The sequence below is a fragment of the Pygocentrus nattereri genome, chromosome 8 (assembly GCF_015220715.1).
Source record: "Pygocentrus nattereri isolate fPygNat1 chromosome 8, fPygNat1.pri, whole genome shotgun sequence".
NCBI lineage: Eukaryota > Metazoa > Chordata > Actinopteri > Characiformes > Serrasalmidae > Pygocentrus > Pygocentrus nattereri.
This window is the reverse complement of record NC_051218.1, coordinates 23,079,148-23,102,547: the sequence shown is the minus strand read 5'-3', so window position 1 is coordinate 23,102,547 and position 23,400 is coordinate 23,079,148. Positions and strand designations below refer to the sequence as shown.

At 39.5% G+C, this 23,400-nt stretch overlaps 1 protein-coding gene across 2 annotated transcripts; it reads right to left on the bottom strand.

Moving 5' to 3' along the window:
* cenpi (centromere protein I) lies at positions 1 to 23,284 on the bottom strand. 2 transcript variants are annotated; one of them, XM_017698436.2, is made up of 20 exons: positions 23,028 to 23,284; positions 21,986 to 22,123; positions 21,670 to 21,788; positions 21,466 to 21,573; positions 21,284 to 21,332; positions 21,132 to 21,178; positions 20,882 to 20,971; positions 19,056 to 19,187; positions 16,666 to 16,791; positions 8,483 to 8,603; positions 8,204 to 8,298; positions 7,800 to 7,917; positions 7,276 to 7,340; positions 6,894 to 7,003; positions 5,848 to 5,983; positions 4,510 to 4,634; positions 3,688 to 3,736; positions 2,448 to 2,666; positions 887 to 928; positions 1 to 753 (listed from the first exon to the last, which is right to left on the bottom strand). In XM_017698436.2, exons 1-20 carry the CDS (start codon positions 23,185 to 23,187, stop codon positions 607 to 609), a joined length of 2,196 nt encoding a protein of 731 aa, XP_017553925.1. In that variant the 5' UTR covers positions 23,188 to 23,284; the 3' UTR covers positions 1 to 606. The 2 variants fall into 2 exon arrangements, with proteins under 2 accessions (XP_017553925.1, XP_037396245.1); XM_037540348.1 differs by lacking the exons at positions 1 to 753; positions 887 to 928 and adding an exon at positions 972 to 1,053.
* Positions 23,285 to 23,400: the final 116 nt, after the last annotated feature.

Below are 23,400 nucleotides of genomic sequence, written 5' to 3'. Positions count from 1 at the left end.
TACAGTTGGGTAAAATGGTGCAATTCCTTGGAATTTTAATGGAAATACAGATAAAACACTGCATTTGTTTGATGGGTATTAAAATAAAGAACTGGGTAAGCCTTTATACATGTACCTGCACGTTATGCTTGCATGAAGAGGAAATATCAGACAGAAATGGAGGCGGGGGTTGGAGGGGTTATTCAAACATGCATGAAAGTGTGAAACCTTGAGGATTATAAGATTTATCCATAATTGTTTTGAGACATCATGAGGAAGGAAAAAAAAAAAAAAAAAAAAATCTATCTAAGCTTTGTGTAATCATCAAATGCGAGACATTTCCAGGTTCTGAAATCTTTCAGCAATAACTGAAAACTCAGAAATGCAATGTAGAAGTCTCACAGATTAAATAAAAGTAACCAAAAAAAGGAATAAAGTAGGAATTTGACACAAGCCAACTAAAAATAATATACTCGGATACAGACAAGTAAAATAATACAGTTGTATTTACAATGTCACTGAGGTTTCCAATGCAAGTCCTCTCATATGAGGCTAAAAATATGTACATGACCACTGAAAAACACTCTGTAGCCTTTCCAGCTAACACTGTCTTTAAACTTCAAATCATTAGCGCTGATTCACATGATGCCCGTTGCCTTGGCTACTAGAGCCAGATGAGCTGCTGTGGCCAGTGTTAACCTGGATGAAGTCATTGAGACCATCAAAGCCCTGGCTGAAGAGGAACTCCACATACCAGTTCCAGTATTTTCCAACCTGAGGACAAAAACACATGTTCACAGCTAAAATTAGTTCCTACAGTGTAAATAGGCAACTTAAAGCTGCTTGCTAATGAAAAACACTTCAGCAGACAGCAGTGCTCTTATTAATAAAATAGAATTTATATTACCTTTATGGAGGCGAGGTCCACACGCTTCCTCCTTGGCCAGAACTGATCGAGAGAAAGCATAAATATTCATCATTTTCCTCTCCTTTAAATCTCAGTAGAGCAGAGCTGGTTGGAGCAGTTGGACCAAAGGTACTTGTATTTTTAGACATGATGAACACTCAAGACTCCTGCAGTTCCCATAAATAATAAAATGTGATTCCATATTAACGAACCTTCCATAAAAGATACAGCAATATCACGTTCATCTCCTTGTTCAACCTTAAAAGGTACAATAAGCATTTTACGTTTTGCTCGTCACTCGCATACTCACAAACTAGCCAGGGTTAGGGTTAGGATTAGGGTCAGGGTTAGTACTAACCCTACACTTTGGAATTATGGGCTTTTCTGCATGCAGGGCTCGAAAGAACTACATAGGGTTCTTTGTCAGACTGGAAAAGGTTATAAAAAAACTTGGGCTGTAGTCCAGGACCTTTGCCTCTCTTCCTAGGAACAGGCATTCGACAAAGAGCAGTGAAAGCCATTCTCTATATATTCTTAAAACATGCAACAAGGAACCCTAGGATGACAGTGCAAGATATGTAGGCACCTATTTGACTTGACAGTGTATAAGTCTACTGTCAGAAAATCACTGAATGAGAAGTGTGCTACTGCATTCTTGCCTCAGGGCCTGAATGGCTTGCAATCATTTAGGGACCAGTCAATTCCAAAGTAGAAACTGTACAGCACAATATCAGGGCACCTGTCTGCTCTAAAGCTAAAAAGGTCAAATTCTGCAACACGCAATGATGATGATGATGATGCAAAAAGTAAATCAACAACAGAGAGGCTTCAACAGTTTTGTGGGGAGAAATGGGTCAATACCTGACCACTGTACAGGCCTCAGCAGCAGCTACAGAAAGCATGTAACTGAGGTTAGGATTGTCTTTTATATGTCGTATTTTTGGCACTTCATGATTAATCAATTAGGCTTGATTATTCAATTTTAAAAGTATTAAAAGTCAGCCTCTCAATAATCCAGCAATGGTTTGCATCAGTTAAGTCTATTTTTTGTGTAATCATATTAAACAAAAAAGCAACAGAACAAAAATCTACTCAATAATCAGTTGATTAGTCAATTACTAACAAAGTGACAATACTACTTTTACAGAAATCCAGATCATTCAGAAACACTCACAACCACATGGCTTGTTCCAACATCAGAGGTGACAGTTTCTGTTTGATAAATTTATAAAGAGATAGAGTCTGAAAGCAAACATGTCAAAATATTTACCTCTCTGGACTTTTGAATATATAGTCTTATGTACTATAGAGCAGGGGCTGGCACCAGCACATAATTACTAATACAGACTGGTTTACTGCACTAGCAAAAAACTTTGCTTTAGCCTAAAGTGATAGTGATTCTTTTAAAGGCATGAAGTTATTTATTTTTTAGCCTGTGATAGAAGTGGACTGGGGCACTGGACCCACAAGATTAAGTAAGTTTAGTTTGTGCTTTTGACCAACCACAGTGGCCTCAATATTTTTTGAGCTGTGGCCACAAAATTCAACATACTGCACTCACCTTCTGGTGAAATTCAATGGCGTACTTGAAGAATGCTGGATGATGAACTAAGTCAAAACGGCTACCGTACTCAGGCACTTTGGTCTGGGTGAGCAAGCACTCGTCAATCTCAAAGCCAGTGCCAGGCAAGAAAGACTTGGAGTTCCAGAGACAGCTGACCATGGCCACTAGGTGTTGGTTGAACTCCTGGTATGTATTTCTGCTTATGTGAAATGTTTGCTGCAATTTAAAAAGATTAAAATCATTCTAAATGGCACAGCCTGAAGTAACAGTATGTTTCAACCAAAAAACCTTATCCAGCTACAATTTGTAGTCCAACTTATTCCACTGGAGTAAACAGACTTTCACTAACAACTTTATGAAGTGTGTGCACTCAGACATGATTAAAATTGATTTTACTGCCCGTACAAAATGTATGAATGTCAAAAGCTAAAGCTCTAGTATATTTATTTTCCTCTCTGATAAATTCTTCCAATCATCAACTGTGATTCTATTACCATTTGTTTTATCTTAAATATTTACTCCATTTGTGCTTGCCAACAGTTGACCAGTGCAAAGAGAGGAGACATAATAATCAATGAATAAATGAAACTGAACTAAAAGAGAGCTATAGCATACATTAACATTTTAACTGTCGCAGTAAACAAAATCGATTAAATGGAACTAGAAAATGATCAATCCTGTCATGACAATTTGTAGAACAAAAAAAAAAACACTAAGACAACAAAGGCCTTTCTATAAATTTCAGGTGAACGGACAATATAAAGTACATAAACTAAATGACTTTGGCCTATAACTTTGTGTTGCTTTAAATGTATTTCCTTCAACATACATTTGATACAGTTAACTAGGCAACACTGAATAGAATATATTTAGAAAAATTATTGAAATAGTGCTTCCTTTCATCACACAGGACCTTAGATGATGTAAAACAGCCTTTAACAAAACACGAATGATTGGGTGCCATTTTATTCAATTGGATGTCTATTTCCTTGCTCTGCCCTGAAGCCTCTCTGGGACACTGTCTGGTGCTTTTTCTCCTTTCATCATCAGCAGGAAAAATACACACTATATCAACAGCCTAAAACACCTTCATTACAGAGTCTTAAAGCACAGCTTGAAGGCCTTTCTAATTCACCAGTTATTAGTGAATTATTCAAAAACAAAACGCTTCCAGTCAGACAACTTGGTATTCATGGCATAACTGTCTTGTAAAACCACTGTGCAATCTCTTTATTACCTCACTCTGCTGCTCCTGTTTTTTGGCCAAGGTCAGGTTTTCCCGGTACCTGAAGAAAAAATAAAGAATGAGCCGAGATTTGTTTGAAAAAGAAATATGCTGATATTTAATTGAGAACCTGACATGAAACAAGTGCACATTTTCATGGAGGATTAAGTCATATGTAGTGGGTCACAAAATTGAACCACATTTATGTTTAATATGTTTAGTCTTTAATGCAACTTGCATCAAGGCTGTACTCTTACCACCTCCTGAGAAGAAGCCACACCATAATAAAAGGCAAAACACCAAAAGCAAGTACGGCCAAAACTGTCTCTTGCACCATCCTTAGTGGACTAATAGCTAAATAATTAAATGCATTTCTTAAATCAATACAATCTCTATATAAACTTGGGGGGATATATATATATATATATATATATATATATTCTAATCATTCTATCTATCTAAAAGTGGAACATTCAATATCATTTAGAACTAGTTCCCTGAATCATAAAAACACATCTATATGAGTGCTGAGTCTCATAGTCTCATGTTCCAACTTCAAATAAAATGACACCAGAGAATAATTTCTTTACTTCAGGCCAACGAATGGAAAAAAATGATCAATTCAGAGATTTGTGCCGTGTTTGTCACAGAACATTTTCAGCAATTTCCACAGTTAGTGTTTTCTGCTGAATGGACTGAAAACACACAAATGCACACTAACATACTTAAATCATCTAAATGAACTACAAATACATTCATATAGCAAATTTTATTCAAATAAAAATTCATATAACAAAACACAATATTCAGACATGTACGCTTTTCTTAACTTACCTGTACATGATGTAGCCTAGCCGATCAACAGTGAGTGAGTCTGTGGCAAGGAGAGCTGGATAAAACACCCCAGCTGGAGGCATGATGACCAAGGGCAAGCCATACTTCACAAACATATCGCACACCTAGAAACAAAAGAGCCACACTGATTAACATGATGCACAAAAATAAGTCAAACAACTCAAGTGACTTTAGTACAAGTAACAAATTCCATACTGTATTATTTCTTTTCTGGTCTGAATAACATCAATACTGCATACTGATTGTCTATTTAGTATTCAAAAGGTTCCACCTTTATGATAAAGCCACAAAAGTCATGGCCTATTAAACAGCATGTTTAATCAGCAAAGGCTTTCAAAAAGAACAGTGACAGTTAAATGTTTGGAAAATATATGGCTGAAGGCATCATAAATTAAATGGTAAGCATATATATCACCTGGTCTCAGAAAGCAATAAACTTCAGTGTTTTCCACTGAAGCTAAAAGAGCAAAGATTCCTAGGAAATTACACATGTGGAAACACTGAGAAAAATGGTCAGTGCAAAATGTACATCAATAAGTGGTTGATAAAAAAAATGGGGGCAATCATACCAAATATGTATGAACAGTGATGTACATCAAAATACCACTAGGCTATGGTGATGGAGATGCTAAAAACAGAGAGCTCAACGCCTTACACCTGCTTGTTGCAGGGAGTTGTGGCAGTGAAGAAAGAGAGGAACACCACTGTTGCTGCTGTTGTAAGCACTCCCAGGCAGAGGTGTTTGTGGCTGGTGTGAAATTTACTCTCGCAAGCCACCAAGAGCCACATCCTGTGGAGTGGAAGTGATTACGGTTTCAGTGACCTGCACCAGCCGATAGGTGCCTACCAGTTTGCTTCCAGGGTGGTCCTAGAATGAGTCGTCTGCTCCAGTCTTAGCTTGTAGTTTGGGCATGACTGAGCTCAACTTGGCCTGTGTGTCACTCTCATTGTGAAATAGTCAATAAAATTAAGAAAATAAACATAAATAAAATAAAAATAGCTTGAGAGGGAAGGGGAAAAAAACAAAAAAAAAACTAAAGCCAAAATTATGTTGGTGATAAAACAAATTTTATCACGAAATTCACGTCTACGTGAAAATGTCATAGCCTCAATATTAATACATCACGGTTGCCTACCGGATGTGTTTAGAACAGCAGTAATGACCATACTGAAGATTATGGTTAATTATGAAAAATATTTTGGCCTCAGTGCTCATTCAGAAACACCAATGCGTATTCAAACGCTGCAAATCATAGTTTTCTCCAATGAAAAATGTACACTGAAGTAATTAAAAATAAACATCAAAGCTTGGCTTACTGTCTCATAGAAGGTGAGTGTTTGGCTGAGGAGCAGGACGTGGCAGTTCTCTAGTCGTAGCCCCTCAGCAGCCAGACGTCCAACAAATCGCACAAGCTCTATGATGGTATCCATAAACCCAGACAGGGTCATAGTTCTGGAAAAGAGAAAAAACTATTTTGAAATGTCTCATGCTCTTTGAAATTAATGACAAGTGAAATAATACACAGTTACTTTATGGAGACACAAATATGAAACTACAAAGTACAGGTCATCAATTAAACTTCATATATGCCAGATGTGCCTGTCTTTGTATGCACAGGTCTGTGTATCAGACCTTAGACCACACAGGCCCAAAGCATAACTAAAGTAAGTAGATCACATTGATGCATGCTCTACTGAAGTACTCAAATACCGTTTCACCCTTGATCTTAATTCCTCCTTCAGCAGTTCACCTCCATAATGTAATAAAAAATAATCAAATCAGCAGGCAGGCTGAGGCAATATACAGAGGCAAGGGAAACATCCACCACACTTCATTACACACAATTCAATAGAGCACTTTCTGGATACAAAAAGTTCAGACAGCGCTTGACCACGACCCATACCGATTAGCCAATATTTTTTCTGAATTTCCATCACCTCTGAGGTAAAACCATGCCATGACTAAAAGGCTTTAGAAAAACAAAATCACTGTTTTGAATCCTCAAGATCAATTGCATACCATTTAAGAGGCTTTCAACAATGGTATAAAAAATTTTACGGGAACATTTCTGTGATATAATAATATAATAAGGTTTCAGCCTTCTTCACCTGTTTAGCTACCTACTAAAAACAGTTAACTATTAAAGAGACAAACTGATTCTCTGTGCTAAATTCATACATTGATGATTTGTGCAGAAGGCTCCTTTAACTATGAGGAATGACATCAACCAGTTTATTCTAGCCCTAACCATTATACTTGTTTAAAACAAGGGCCCCTTTAAAATCAGAGCTCTTCACTGTGATGTGAAGCACACGTTTAGACAAGATCAGACAGGAGAAGAAATCATTTTAGGGATGCTCACACAGTGCCATTGCTATTAAGGCTGATGTCCAGGCCATCCTCTAGAGCGTTGACGGAATGCCAGGTCAGCCACTTCACAAGCATGTTGTTGAGACACTCCATGACACTACACTGTGAGGTAAGACAATGAAGCAAAGCACACTCACATATAGGCTATAGAAGAATCAAAAGCTACTCTTTTATACTGACATATATATATGCAATGTGATAAAAATGAAAAATGTGCCCCGTGCAAAAATGTTTACAACACTAATTAACACTAATATGCACAGCAGGCATGTGCATATACTGCCTGCTATCTGTAAAAGGGCTTGTATTAGGCTTGACATGTCAGATGCAACCAGAAAATAAACAAGAAGGAAACAAAAAGAACAGATTCCTACCTTAAAGAACACAGCAGAGGTGAAGTAGAGTTGCATCAGTGGCTCAAAGACAAGAACTTTGATATCTGCAGATATTGCACAAACAATATGTTCCAGTTGTCCACACAATAATATTCATACAAATAAGTTAACCAGAACGGCATTAAACCGGTATTTTGAAGTCAGAGACCTACAGGAGTCAACGCGTACTTAAGAGACTTGACTTGGACAGTTGCCCAGCATTTGTTCCAATCCAGCCAAGTACAATGATAGAACACCCCAGTATGAGGGGAAAGCACCCGTATTGCAGTACTGAGCCAATGTTAATGTTTAAAAGTCAAACATCCTACATTTTTTCATTTTTGGAGATACTACAGAGATTCTTTAAAAACAACTTTTTTTGAAAGGCTGCATAAAATAAGACAAATCGCTGAAATTACTGAAATCTTCTACCACTGTTACAGAATATGCCCTGCAGTCAAGGGCAAAAAGCTCAGGTCAAAAACAAAGGAAATTTGGCTTTGATGTAACAAAGTTGTACTCACAGTGGCTGGGCATCAGAGGGACGTGACTGAGCAAATCCAAGAAGTGAGTCCGCAGCAGTGAGCCATCCCACACGGTCAGAAACTTATAGAGGAAGCTCTCAGTGCTGAAGAAACTCTCCTGAGAAACACCAACAGTATACAGACAGACCTCATCAACATGTGTCTGGACAGTCTTTTATTAAGTAGTAAATAGATCAAGGCTGTCTTTGTTAATATCATTTGACAGATGCCAGAAAGAAAAAGGAAGGACTATTGAAGACAAAGCGCATGTTAGGACAACTGTTTTGGTGTTCATGACGTGTCTCTTAACAGATTTTAGTCATCAGAACAACTCCTGCAACATGGCAGCGTGCGATGCCCTAGTATGAATGTTTACCGGGGAATTCTGTTCCATGCTGTCTCACCTGAAGGAACTGCTGTGAGGAGAGGATAATACTAAGAAATTGTGAGGCTTCAGCTAGGCTGCTCAAACTCCCATCTGCAGGACACAGCAGGAATTCTACCAAAAGGAGGAAAACCTACATTACTACAGTGAACTCATCAGAGAAAGTGAAAAGAAAAAAAAAAAAGTAATTGGCAAGATTATAGCACAATGGCAGTAGAAAGGAATACAGAAATACTTGTAGTGTTGTAAGTTTTGTTTATCTGAACAAGCTCAAGTCAAAATGTCTGGGGATTTTTACCCTCCTGTAGCGAGTGTCCAAGCCAAAAGTTGAGACGCAGGAAGGCAGACTCATCCTGTACACAGTCCAGATAATGGAGGGCTAGAGAGGATCCCAGGAGAGAACCCATTTGGGCTGGAAGCTGAAACAGAATGCATGCCCTGAGCATCGAGACACAATCTCCAAATACATTACAGTGCACTTATCAACCACGCTGTAACTGACAGCCATTAAAATCAATGAAAATCAAGTTCATATTTATTCATATTTTTATTTAGCTGGAGAACCACTCAGAATTGATTTCTTTTCATGCAATAGACAGACAGAAATGTTAAATATCCAAAACATAAAATATCATTTTTACGTCCTGTAATATTCAGATGTTATTCCCAGCTTTGTAATTTCAATCAGCACATGGACAGCTGCTTCTCAATACGGAGATTGAGCATATAATAAATAAATAATATGCAGTGACAGATTGTCAACGGACATGGCCCAGTCTTTCCATAATTAAGAAGCAAATGTATCATTCATCAGAGAAATGACTAGTTTTAATGATGGGGGGCTTCAGTAGGATGGAATCAATGATCCTTGCCATAGTAATGACTGATTTTTTTATTTTATTTTAGTGCATGATTCTTTCACCATGACCGCTCTGTTCATCCTTCCCTCACTAAACTGCAGCCTCAACCATAAAAGATGAAAGTCCTGTCAGAACACCTTGTTGCACGCATTGGCTTGACAAACGGAGGGTAAACTTTATCTACCATGAAGTGTAACCATCCAGAGGCTTTTTTTTTTTTAGAAAGATTTACACCATCAAGGTTTACCATAACAATGGATCTGCTGGTCAGTTTTTGAGCAGCCTCCTGTCCTGCAACTGTGCAGTTCATGGTATATTCAGCTGAATTTGCACATTTCTCCGCATCTTCTTTTGAATGCTGATCATACTAAACTGCAGCAGTACAACAAAGCACAGCCACAAAAACTGGTCTCGAACTGAAAAGGCTAAGATGTTATAACATATTCAAACTCCAAATACATACAATAATAGCACAGTGATGCAACTGGCTCAAAAGTCTAGTGATAACAGAGCTCCACCATGAGGCTAATCAATGAAACTGCAGTCAGTAAATAAAATCTGAGGATGGCCAGTAATTAAGATAGAATTTCGTTGGCATAATCAATTTTCTGAATTCTATGAAATTACGTCCAACAGTTTAGAACTTCCTCTTACTTCCTTAAAATGAACTTTGCAAAAAAAATTGTAACATTTAATGCAAGAACATGCCTTTAGAGCCCAAAGTGTAGCCCATTTGACCTGCCAGCAAGTTACCCTAACACCACCTAGAGCCTGACTGATAGGATTCATAAGACCAATAAAGATTTCAATACAAAGACTTTCCCCCTAACATTTATTATGTGTAGTTATTTAAGAGTCCTCAAACCAGCCATTAGGGGTGTACTTTGTGTACTTCTGATGCCGGTCTGGCCCGATATTCTGTGTGTCCAGGAGACCACATGGAAAGGAAGCAAGGCCAGGAACATTGGAGGTGGATTCGAACTGTTCTATCATGGTGTAGAGAGGAAGAGAAATGGAGTAGGGATAATCCTAAAGGAACAGCTTGGGAAAAGTGTTCTGGATGTAAAGAGAGTGTCAGACAGGATCATGAGCCTGAAGTTGGAGATTGATGGTGTAATTTTCAATGTGGTCAGTTCATATGCACCACAGGTTGGTTGTCAGTTAGAGGAGAAAGAGGAATTTTGGAGTAAGATGGATGAAGTGGTAGATGGTGTCCCTAGAGAGGAGAGATTAGTGATTGGTACAGACTTAAATGGACATGTTGGTGAAGGGAACAGAGGGGATGAAGAGGTGCTGGGTATGTATGGTGTGAAAGACAGAAATGCGGAAGGTCAGATGGTTGTAGATTTTGCAAAGAGAATGGAAATGGCTGTGGTGAACACGTATTTTCAGAAGAGGGAAGAACACAGGGAGACATACAAGAGTGGAGGGAGGTGCACACAGGTGGATTATATCCTTAACAGGAGATGCCACCTAAAGGAGATTGGAGATTGTAAAGTGGTACCAGGGGAAAGTATAGCAAGGCAGCATAGGGTGGTTGTGTGTAGAATGAGATTAGAAACACAGAAGAGGAAGAGAGTGAAGACAGAGCCAAAGATTAGATGGTGGAAGCTGGAGGAGGAGGATGGTTGCAGGCAGTTCAGGGAAAAATTGCAACAGGCCCTTGGGGGCAGTGAGGAAATACCTGAGGACTGGGAAACTACAGCTAAGGTGGTGAGAGAAACTGGCAAAAATGTGTTGGGTGTTTCATCTGGTCAGAGGAAAGAAGACAAGGAAAGTTGGTGGTGGAATAAGGAAGTCCAGGAGAGTATTCAGAAGAAGAAGGCAGCTGAGAAAAAGTGGTATAACCAGAGAGATGAAGGAAGTAGGCAGGAGTATCGTGAGGCTAGTTGCAGAGAGACAGAGTTGGAAAGGACGTACAGCAGGTTAGGCTGAAACAGGATAGAGATGGAAATGTACTAGTGAGTGAACAGAGAGTGTTGAGTAGATGGAAGGAGTACTTTGAAGAACTAATGAATGAGGAAAACGAGAGAGTGAGGAGGACAACAAGGGGAGAGATAGTGGATCAGGAAGTGCAGAGAATTGGTAAGGTGGAAGTGAGGTCAGCTTTAAAAAGGATGAAGAATGGAAAGGCAGTTGGTCCAGATGACATACCTGTGGAGGTATGGAGATGTTTAGAAGGTAGTGGACTTTTTAACCAGGTTGTTTAACAAAATCCTGGAGAGTGAGAGGATGCCTGATGAGTGGAGAAGTAGTGTACTGGTCCCCATTTTTAAGAACAAGGGTGATGTGCAGAGCTGCAGTAACTACAGAGGTATAAAGTTGATGAGGTACACCATGAAGTTATGGGAAAGAGTTGCTGAAGCAAGGTTAAGCCGAGAGGTTCAGATCAGTGAGCAGCAGTTTGGTTTCATGCCCAGAAAGAGTACCACAGATGCAATTTTTGCATTGAGAGTGTTGGTAGAGAAGTGCAGAGAAGGTCAGAAGGAGCTACATTGTGTCTCTGTGGATCTAGAGAAGGCATATGAAGTCAGGTGTAGCTGAAAAGTATGTTAGGGTGGTGCAGGACATATGAGGATAGTATGAGGATAATGAGACAGCGGTGAGGTGTGCAGTTGGATTGACAAATGGTTTCAAGGTGAAGGTAGGGTTACATCAGGGATCAGCTTTGAACCCCTTCTTGTTTGCAATGGTGATGGACAGGTTGACAGATGAGGTCAGGCAGGAGGCTCCATGGACCATGATGTTTGCAGATGACATTGTAACCTGTGGTGAGAATAGAGAGCAGGTGGAAGAGAATCTGGAGAGGTGGAGGTTTGCACTGGAGAGGAGAGGAATGAAGGTCAGTAGAGACAAGACAGAATACATGTGTGTGAATGAGAGGGAGGCAGGTGGAAAGGTGAAGATGCAAGGAGTAGATGTCGTAAAGGTGGATGACTTCAAATATCTTGGGTCAACCATCCAGAGCAATGGACAGTGTAGAAAAGAGGTGAAGAAGAGGGTGCAGGCAGGATGGAGTGGGTGGAGAAGGGGTGTCAGGGATGATGTGTGACAGAAGGATAGCAGCAAGAATGAAAGGGAAGGTTTACAAGACTGTAATGCTTCCTGCTATGATGTATGGTTGAGACTGTGGCTCTGTCTAAAAGACAGGAGGCTGAGCTGGAGGTGGCGGAGATGAAGATGCTGAGATTTTCATTGGGAGCGACAAGGATAGACAAGATTAGAAATGAGCAGATCAGAGGGACAGTGAAGGTGGAGCAGTTTGGAGATAAAGCCAGAGAGGCCAGGTTGACATGTGTTGAAGAGGAATAGTGGATATATTGCTCAAAGAATGTTGGAGATGGAACTGCCAGGTAGAAGGAGAAGAGGTAGACCTCAGAGAAGGTTTATGGATGTAGTGAAGGTGGACATGGAGATGGTTAGGGTAAAAGTAGATCCGCTGTGGCGACCCCTAAAGGGAGCAGCCGAAAGAAGAAGTTATTTAAGAGTCCTCACCAAGAGAGCATGACCTTTACTTTACTGTAGCAAAAGTAGGCATGGCTGACATGAATGCTGCCACATGATGAAGGATGACACAGATTTATCGGTAGCACTCTACACTTACTGCATTATGTATAATACCTCTTATTTGCCTTTTCTTTGTTCAGTATTTGAATAACAGAATACAATGTTTTAAAACTCAATTTGAAACTTACCTACCTTCTTTATTTGTATACATTAAAATACATTGTATTTTTGGTCATTGGTTCACCACAAACAGTGCATATTGGCCACCACGAAATATTAAAGAGTGTTCTTGAATTTTCCAGACATGACTAGCCTATTACTACACTGAATACTGTTACTGCACTGTAGGATGTGTAGTGATGTGTATACATTTGTGAATTTTAATTATTAATTTTAAACATTTGACATATTCTAATACTGCCATTAAAGAGCATACTGAGCTGTTAATAAATCTCAAACAGACTGACTTATTTGGATTCTTTGGTTTTATGGTTGCTGCTAATACTGTTTTTAGCAATGCAATACACACACACACACACACACACACACACACACTTTATATATATATATATATATATATATATATATATATATATATATATATATATATATATATAGATAGATAGATAGATAGATAGATAGATAGATATATATAAAATGTGTCTGTCTTTTTACAGACCTTGTGACCTTTCTGTTATAGCTTCACAATTTTATACAGTATTACACAGTATTCAACCTCCTAAAAAGTCTAGTTTTAAATTTTGAAATTACTCAACCTCAAAATTCATTAAATGATAGTTTTTTTTTTTTTGTTAGACAACATACCGTGACAAAACTGACTAATTGAAAAATGCTATCTGAATAAGTATTCAACCTCTGTGCTGTGGAAGATCCAAGGTTATACAGATGAAAGAAACTGCCCTAACAAGGACATATTTGGCTTACAATTGGTCTCTACATGCAAATCATTAAAAAGGTCACTTTTCCTGGATAAAAGTGCTCTAATCTTAAACACCACTGAGGAGAGTGTGAATCTGAAGGAAAGCTGTGAAAATGAAGACTAAAGAGCACTGTAAGGCAACCAGGGATACAGACATGCATAATATATGAAGAGGCTACAAAACAATATTCAAGTGTCCGTATATCCCAGTGAGCACCACTGAAACAATTATGAGGAAATAGAAGCAGCATCATACCACTCAAGCATGGCCTAGACAAGGTCCTCCCCCAAAGCTCAGCATCAGAGAATGAATTTGTGGAGGAAGCTACAGAGAAGCCAACAATCACCCTGAAGGAGCTACAGAGTTCAATCGCTGAGACTGGAGTGAAGGTGCACCAGTCAACAATGTCAAGAGCTAGGCCTACAACAGACCTGTATGAGAGGCTGGCTAGAAAGAAGCTATTAAACTAAAGGGGGGAGGGGAGAAAAAAAAACAAAAAAAAAAACACACACACAACACCACCACACAACATCAAAGCACTGGAGTTTACCAGAAAGCATCTGACTGACCCAGCTAAATCATGGGATAAGGTTCTATGATCAGATAAGACACAATGGAGCTTTCAAGCCCAGTTTCAAACATTGCTCATTCCTCTATAAACACTATCCCAACAATGAAGTATGAGAGCAGCAGTTGTGTAAATGCTTTCTCAGCATGGACTGGGCTTCTTGTTAAAATTGAAAGGACAGAAACTGTGCAAAACTAATGAAGATGCTGTTAGATAACCTGCTTCAGTTTGCTAAAAACCTATAGCTCATGAGAAACTTTACCTTTCTGCAGGACAGTGATCCCAAATAACAAGGCCAAAGCAACACAGAAGAGGTTGAACAACAAAAAGGTGAGTGCTCGACAACGGCAAAGTCCAATTTTATTACAACTCAAACCATCAGAATGCTTAAGCAGTACAGAAAAATTTATCTTCATAAAGAAGCAATCTAGACAACCAGTAGTAGAGACGGAGGCTGAACCAAACAGCATTTCACAGGCTTTAAATACTTGTTAATTTACCAAATACTAGTTCTCAAAGTCAACCTTAAAAATTACATTTATATTTCATACTTAACAACACTTTGTAGCAGTTTTGTTACTATACTTCAAAATAGAGCAAGCAGGCAGCAACAATGGATTGTCAGCTGAAGCCCAGCTGCTTGCATACTGTATACTGCAGCACCTTGCAGAAGAACATTTCTGTAAAGTAAGAGGTGCCCCAAGCCGATATCCCTCACATTCAACCAATGGCTTACAATAGCAGGCAAAAGCAACTTCAGGTGTGTAGTGTATAGAATGTCCATGTACACACAATCTTTTGGCTCATTTTCAGTTCTTCTAATGTGAATACAAAAGAAAAATAACTTGTTTTCATTGTTTTACCAACTATAAACAAACATCCATCCATCCATCCATCCATCCATTTTCTAAGCCGCTTCTCCATCAGGGTCGCGGGGGGGTGCTGGAGCCTATCCCAGCAGTCATCGGGCGGAAGGCAGGATACACCCTGGACAGGTCGCCAGTCCATCGCAGGGCAGACAGACAGACACAGTCACTCACACACTCACACCTAGGGGCAATTTAGCATGTCCAATTGGCCTGACTGCATGTCTTTGGACTGTGGGAGGAAACCAGAGAACCCGGAGGAAACCCACGCAGACACGGGGAGAATATGCAAACTCCACACAGATAGGACCCCGGTTATAAACAAACAAACCAATCAAATAATAACCAGCTCATCCAACTGAAGCACAATATAGAGTTACTTCAAATTTCCTACCACTTAAACCAGAAATAAAACCTGCATGCTATGTATACACCAACACTTGCTAACATAACACTAGCGAAAGTCAGCATTATCATAAAGGTTATTAAAAACAAGTGGTAAAGAGGTAAATGAATAACTGCCAGTCACCTAACCTGTACAGCCAACAGTATGTGGACACCCCTCTTAATTATTAAATGTAGGTGTTCCTGCCACGCTCATTTCTAACAGGTATATAATATGAAACACTTCGTTTTAAAATTGTTGCGTTATCACACATATAGGTTTAGCCACCCACAAGTAAGATTCAGATACAATGCTGAAAAATAAAACAAACAAACAAACAAATAAATAAATACACTGCTCAAAAAAATAAAGGGAACACTCAAATAACATCCTAAATCACCTAAAATCATCAATGGAAAATCAAATTTATTAACCAATGGAGGCCAGGATTTGGATCCAAGTCAAAGTGAGGCTCAGCATTGTGTGTGGCCTCCATGTGCCTGTATGACCTCCCTACAACGCCTGGGCATGATCCTGATGAGGTGGCGGATGGTCTCCTGAGGGATCTCTTCCCAGACCTCGACTAAAGCATCCGCCAACTCCTGGACAGTCTGTGGTGCAACGTGACGTTGGTGGATGGAGCAAGACACGATGTCCCAGATGTGCTCAATCGGATTCAGGTCTGGGGAACAGGCGGGCCGGTCCATAGCTTCAATGCCTTCATCTTGCAGGAACTGCTGACAAACTCCAGCCACATGAGGTCTAGCATTGTCCTGCATTAGGAGGAACCCAGGGCCAACCGCACCAGCATTGTGAAACAGTGTGAAAGCACCACCAGCATTCAAAAGTGACCAAAACATCAGCCAAAAAGCATAGGTACTGAGAAGTGGTCTGTGGTCCCCCCTGCAGAACCACTCCTTTATTGAGTGTATCTTGCTAATTGTCAATAATGTCCACCTGTTGTCTGTTCCATTTGCACAACAGCAGTGAAATTGATTGTCAATCAGTGTTGCTTCCTAAGTGGACAGTTTGATTTCACAGAAGTTTGATTTACTTGGAGTTATATTGTGTTGTTTAAGTGTTCCCTTTATTTTTTTGAGCAGTGTACATACATAAATCACCATGTGCATAAATGTAATAAGGTTCACCACAAAGGTAATGGTTAGCTTTCACACAGAGGGAAGAAAGCACAGATCTTTTAAACATGTCTGATTGACAGCAGGTGCTGCATGAAAAATTAGGCCTGTAGATGAGGGAATTCTATAATCGCTCTTTTTCTCCAGATCTGAACAATAACATCTAACAAGAGCAAACTGCAATGTAAAGAAGACCATGATGCTTATCCAAATGTTACCTCTATATTGTGGATGTTCTGTATCAACTCTGTGAAGGATTGCAGTTCCTGCAGGCGGAAGACTTTCCTCTCTGAGTTGGTGTCAAATGCCGAGCTCAGAGCAGGCACGTCTAGGTGATGCAGTTTCTGGGATTGGTCACATAGAAAGATTATTATTATAAATTCACTGTCAACATTGCTTTACTTGCTTTACTTTCTTTCAGATGCAGGCCTTGTGGACCTCACTACATACTAATATTGAAGTGCATTATAAATAGCAATATTCATCTTCATTTTTTTGGAGCTACAACACTATTCTCTGTCCGCAATGCAAATATGTGATTGCCTAACATTTCTTCAACTTAGCCAAACCTGAAAGCTGATCAGTGCTGTAAATATATAAGCAATATTTCCTTTAAACACTAATTGGTCCATCTCTACATGCTGCCCGTCATTTAAACTGAATCTTAAGACTAAAGAATTTCAGAAGAGAATTTCAGAAGAGTTACTGCTGAAACAAAGCAAAACTTCTCACTTGCTCAAGAATTTATTAAAGATATGTACATAACATGTAACAATAGCTAAAACAATTGAGACTGCTCAGCTATTGCTTGGTCCAACTTATTTCTCTGCTGGCAGTTCCGCATAGGTCAAATGTTGTCTTGGTGTACCACTGCCCCTTTCTGCATATAGCCCAGTTTGTGGAAAAGAATATTGGCTAAGCACTAGGACTGTTATTTAAGAGTGATGCCTGTATTTTACTCCCAATTTAACCATCAGCACTTTTTCTGTGCGCTCCCTTTATTGTTGAAAGTGCTGCGATAGTGTTTTTGAGCATGCTTGTGAGAACATTCATAATGGAATTGAGCTCCCTAAAAGCTTATTATTGATTTGTTTAATCATAGTAACAAGAATGTCTTTATGGGAAAGCCTGCCCCCAGGTGGTTGTTAACATTCATACAAGATCAGGCTCATATCTCTTTGAACAGGGAGAAACTTACAGCAGATTCAGGAAGTATTCAGACCCCATGACTTTTTGCATACTTTATGATGTTGTGGATTTAATTCTGACATAACTGCTCATTGATCTATACTTAAATCACCCATAATGACAAGCTGAAAACGTAATTTTAGATTTTTTTTTTTAATTACTTAAAATCAATCCACTAAAAAGTGTACAAGAGGTGTGATTTTTTTTCTGAATGCACTGTGTAACATGAAAACTGAAAGCCACATTAAAGTTTCATTATATAAGATATCGAACAGATACATTACTTTAATTGTTAAATTACTATGCCCCCACATGTCTTCAAGCTCAAAAGAGTTGCATGTACTTGTTGGATGTTGGATTCTTGTTTGAATTTCCCAAGTCATTTGTCTCACATGTGCATCCCAAACATTCACACCTATATCCACGACTGTCAAACACTGCTGGAGTTATTAATATTAAAGTGATCTGCGCCATCAGAGGCAGCTGCTGAGCAGCAGATTTCTCAGCTTGACTGGAGTATTGGGCCCCAGACAACATCACTGTTTGTAGCAGCTGACCAACGGAGGTGCGCTGCAGGTGAAACCTGAAAGATATGGGTGTTTTCTACTGCTAATATCAACAATACGTGTAAGTGCTAGTATTGGTGCCAATAATGTCATGGTATCAGTACAGGTGCAACCCTTGCTACCCCTCATGGTAACTTACTGGGTGTTTGTCAGCTATTAGTAGGTGTTCCTAATAAGCAGGGCCAAAGATTGTGGCATAAACTGAGAACTCTTTAGTGCCGTACTATTGTAAGTTATATTATTTTACTTCACGCTTATGGTCTGATGTCAGCTAGCTACATTATTTTCAAAGGTTAACGTCTTCCTCCTCGGGTTAGCTAAACATGTCTTAAACTTCTGCACATGTCAAAAAGCTTAATATGTCAACTCTAAGGTGCTAACTATTTTTGTTACACATTTGTTTAGGTATTAAAAGGATTAAATCACCACCAAGTCCCAGTGTAGCCACACAAATAGAATGTGACCATCTAAGTTCTTGGACAACAGAGGATTATGTTGCATTTACATGTTGAGGAGAGAGAAAAAAGTTGCTAGGTGCCTCATAACAAAATTGGTGTATTGAGTGATTCAAGAGGGAATGCAGCCATGTAAACTTTGCAACACACACTTTGAACATGCATAACAAAATCATTACAAACAGTAATGTACAGTACAAACAAACAATCTGCATTTTCCTGCAGCTAATGGCAAAAGCTGGAAAAACTGAACTTTTGATATGATGTTCCAATCTATGAAATTGCGGTCACTATATAACTATTCCTAAAATCTGCACTGCTTCGCTCTTTACTAGCAAATCCTTAAACTTTGAGCAAGACATTAAAGTGTGCTGTCATACTGCATTTAGCACAGCTTACCCTTTTTCTGGAAGTTGGCTTTTCTTTCACCTCCACAGTGAGACTATGGTCTGCCATTACTTCAGCCCTGTTCTTCCGCTGTACAGCAGTAAGAGCTGCTTTCCAGGTGGAATTGTGGTTCTTAAAGCCAGTCTGAAATTGTTCACAAAACCAAGTTGGTACATCAGACGTTGAGTTTCACAGTAAACAGAGCTACACTCACCAAGCACTTCATTATAAATACCTGTACAACTACTCATTGTACAATTATCTAATTAGCCAATCATGTGGCAGCATTGCAGTGTATAAAATCAGAAATATGTGCCGGAAGCTTCAGGTAACATCACATCAACAACAAGATGAAGGGGAAAAAAATCTCAGTGACATTTCACAGCATGTATGTTGGGCCAGATAGCCTGGTTTGAACATTTCTATAAATGCTGATCTCCTTGGATTTTCAAGCACAATTGTATCTAGAGTTTATTCAGAATGGTGGAACAAAGGAAAAACATCCAGTGAGCAGCAGTTCAGATGATGAAAATGCCCTGCTGATGAGAGAGGTCAACAGAGAAGTCAGACTGGTTTCAATTTACAAGAAAGTCTACGATAACTCAGTCAACCAATCTGTACAACTGTGGCGAGGCAAAAAGTATCTCAAAATGCACAATACGTCCAACCTTGAGGTGGATGGGCTACAACAACAGAAGACCATGATGGTTTCCACTTCTGTCAGGCAAGAACAGAAAGCTGTGGCTGCAGACTAGGCCTGGGTGAAAGGGCATTGTAACTGGATATCACTGATAAGTAACTCAATAGCGGTGTGTGAAAGGCAATAATCAGCGTTTTGGGAAAAGAAAAGAGAGAGCTAGAGAAAACCAATTTAGCGTTTGAACAGTTTGTAAATGTTTACACTATACGTTATGTAGCATTTGACACTACAGAATAAGATAAAGCAGTTTCTACACAAACTGTTCAGCTTTATTTAAGGCTGTATTTGGCTCCAGCCTTGCCTCACACAAGGAATGGTTCTTCCTTCGCTTTTAACCTCACAACTTGCTTGGCTGCCAACAATAAGTGACACTCCCTTCCTAAGGAAGGGTGATGATAAGAAGCTGTCTGGTTCTCATTGCTATGCGCTGTAACCAATTTAGCGCACCGCTTCGCCCTTTCCCCCCACTGCAATACAAAAAATATGAACACATAACAGCTCACGAACACGTAACGTCTATTGTGATGACAGGTGAAGCAGTTTCCAAATATCACTGGGTTACTCAATGTTATATTATTTGATAAGTGGTTTTATTAAAGATTTTCATTAAAACCATATATGCTCAAAAAGACATATAAACTAAAAATACTTAATTAACTTTGGGCCTGTTAATACCAATCAATCATCGCTTGAATGCCATAGCCTACTTGAATACTGTTGCTAACCATGTGCATGACGTCATAGCCACAATTCACCTTCCTCTAAGGGCTATTGCCAGCATGATAATGCACCAAGTCACAATGCAAATGTTGTCTCAAACTGGTTTCATGAACATGAAAATGAGTTCAGGTGCTCTGCAGCAGCATTCCCAGTCATCAGATCTGAATCCAATGGAACAACCTTGGGATGAGGTAAAATGGTAGATTCATAGCATGAAAGTGCAACTGAAAAATCATCAGGAATTGCATGATGCAATCATGTCAGTATGGAACAGAATCTCAAAAGAATGATTCCATCTTTTGGAATCCATGCCACAAACAACTGAGACTGTTTCTAGAGCAAACAGAGCCTCTACCCAGTATTAGCAAAGGGTTCCTGATAAAGTGCTCAGTGAGTTCTTTAAAACACATGCACTCACCCTCATTCTTGTAGGCACTGAGAAGGACACGAGCTCTGGTCGAAAGACTTTGTATAATGCCAGCAGTTGCATCAGATAGGGCTGTCTGCCCTATTAGAAACAGAAACATGAAACATATGGTGTTGTCAAAATAACAAATATTAGCATAACAATTTAACTGAATTGAATACGAAACAAAGATCTTTTATTATTGTTATTATTATTAGTAGCAGTAAACTCACAGAGGATGTGGAAAAATTAGTGACTTTACCATTTTTGCCTGAACATCCAAGAGTTTTCTCACTCTGTATGGCTGGACTGTGAAAAACAGTACAATCAAGATTTCACTGTTTTATATACATAAAGCGAGTATTTATGGGGGAAGATACACTTAATATTGTATTCATGAAATGGAAAACTTACCATGCTCTCTCATAGTTAAAAGGTACAATAAGTGACAGATGAAAGGACACTGAAATAAAGAGTAATTAGTTTGAGCGTGTGTTAAAAAAACTCAAATGAAAGAGCAATAACAGTATACGGAGCATATCTGAGTTACTTCATCAATAAGTTATATAAAATACATAAAACAAAACTGGACTCACTAGATTCTCTTCAGTCACAAAGCTGAAAATGAAACCATAGATGGCTCTCAAGTGGTCTTTGCAATCAATAAGGTCAAAAACTGTGAGAACCCAGCGAAGGAACAGAACCTTAAAAAGAAATATGGAACATGAGCAGGTTTTCTGAAAAATAAGTACCATCGTACATATATGACTGACAGACTAAATACCTCAGTAGTTTTATACCTGAGCATTCACTGGCATTTTTCCCACACACAGCCAAGACACTCCTCTTACAATGGCCTCCTGAGGCACTACTGAAGCAGGTATCAGAAACTTCAGAACCCGTGAACAGGTCCCACTGCCTGAGCAATGAAGAGAACAGGTCTCAGACAAAGTTGCAATCATTACTGAAAACATCTCTATTGGACTTTATTATGCCCAAAAAGGTGGTAAAAATGTCCACAGGTTGCTTAATTGCGCTAGATTCTTAATAATAATTTTGGGTTTCAGATATAAATGAAAACAGTTGGACATTAACACTATACCAGAACAACCTTACCTGCACGGAGACTTAACGCCAAGTCCAGAAGCAACGAGACAGCCTCTGGAGGGAGACCTTGACCAAAGGCAATGGTCTCCACCACCACCAGGTTCCTCTCCAGTTCATCATTGCCCTTTACAGTAGTGCCTTCCCGCACTGGAGAACAAGAACAGAAAAACTTATTGAGGACTCACAACTTTACTTGGTCTTCTAGATCACGATATTGTCAATGTTTATGAGCATTTAAAAAAACTTATATGAAGGCTTAAATGGGTTGTCATTACAGAAGTGTGGTGTTTACCTTACTGCTCATGCACACAATTCACGTGCAGTCACCTGTGGCAGTCAAGATTAAAACTTGTGATCATAATATTGACGGCCCGTGCCCCTATAAATGAACCTTAATACACTTCAAGAGGTTCCTACGGAACCTACTCGTTACACGTTTGTGGAGCATGTAAACGGAGATTTACAGACAACTGCATGCAATAGTCTGCACCAGTGGTTCCCAACCCTGGTCTCAGCATACTACCTGCCTTCTGCTCTAACATACTCGACTCAAGAAAGAGTTGTTAATTCGTTGATAAGCTAACTAGATCAACTGGGATGTAGCAGGAAAACACCAAAACATCCAGGGGAGTGGTTCTCCTAGGCCAGAGCTGAGACCACTGGGTCACTTCACGGGACATATAGTTAACTTCACTCTACTCCCATGAAATAACCCAGTTACTCGCCTAGCATGTAAATAAATGCCATTCATACTTAGTTAACTAACTTAGCTGTTTACCAGGAACAAAACCAGACTAAAATCAGGCAAGCTAGGCTAACCAACGTTAGCTAGCCAGCTACAGTCGTTGCTCCCCGTATGAAAAACAATGTTGTCCCTAGTTAACCTAACTAACTTAACTAGTTAGTTAACTTGCTATCTAACAGACACATCATACGCAGTCAGTTCAGTCAGTTGTAGTTTTGTTTGTACCATTTCTAATTCTAGCTAATCTAATCTAGCTTTCTGAGTAACTTGGCGCTGGCCTCGGCTAGCTCCCCTTAGCAGTCTCACCCTGAGAGAGAGAACTCAGCGCAGAGCGAAACGGGTTTGTCTCGCCTTTCTTCTTCATACTCTCCGCAACCCGTAAACTCCTGCTGCTCGAACCAGAGCCGGAGGAATCTCTGGACGAGTCCAAAGCCACCCTGGACAGGTCAGATATATTCGCCATCATAAGCGCTACATAATTCTCTCATATGGGACGTTGTTCCGGTGTTTCGCTTCACTCCCGAAAAAGCGATTCAAATAAAACTCGAAACATCCGCGCGACCGTTTGGACATGCGCGTTAGGACCCTTTGTTTTCCTGCAGTTCGCCATCGTGTGGCCAACTCGCCTTATTACAGCAGCCCGATTACCATGTACAGAGTTTCTGTGCTGCATTCTTCT

Excerpts from the sequence above, each read along its gene's own strand:
- cenpi (XM_017698436.2), bottom strand. The coding sequence starts at position 23,187 with ATGATGGCGAATATATCTGACCTGTCCAGGGTGGCTTTGGACTCGTCC. Across the intron at positions 21,789-21,985 it reads GGCGTTAAGTCTCCGTGCAG|GCAGTGGGACCTGTTCACGG; the intron begins GTAAGGTTGTTC and ends TTCATTGCTCAG. Across the intron at positions 7,004-7,275 it reads CCTCTGCTGTGTTCTTTAAG|TGTAGTGTCATGGAGTGTCT; the intron begins GTAGGAATCTGT and ends CTTACCTCACAG.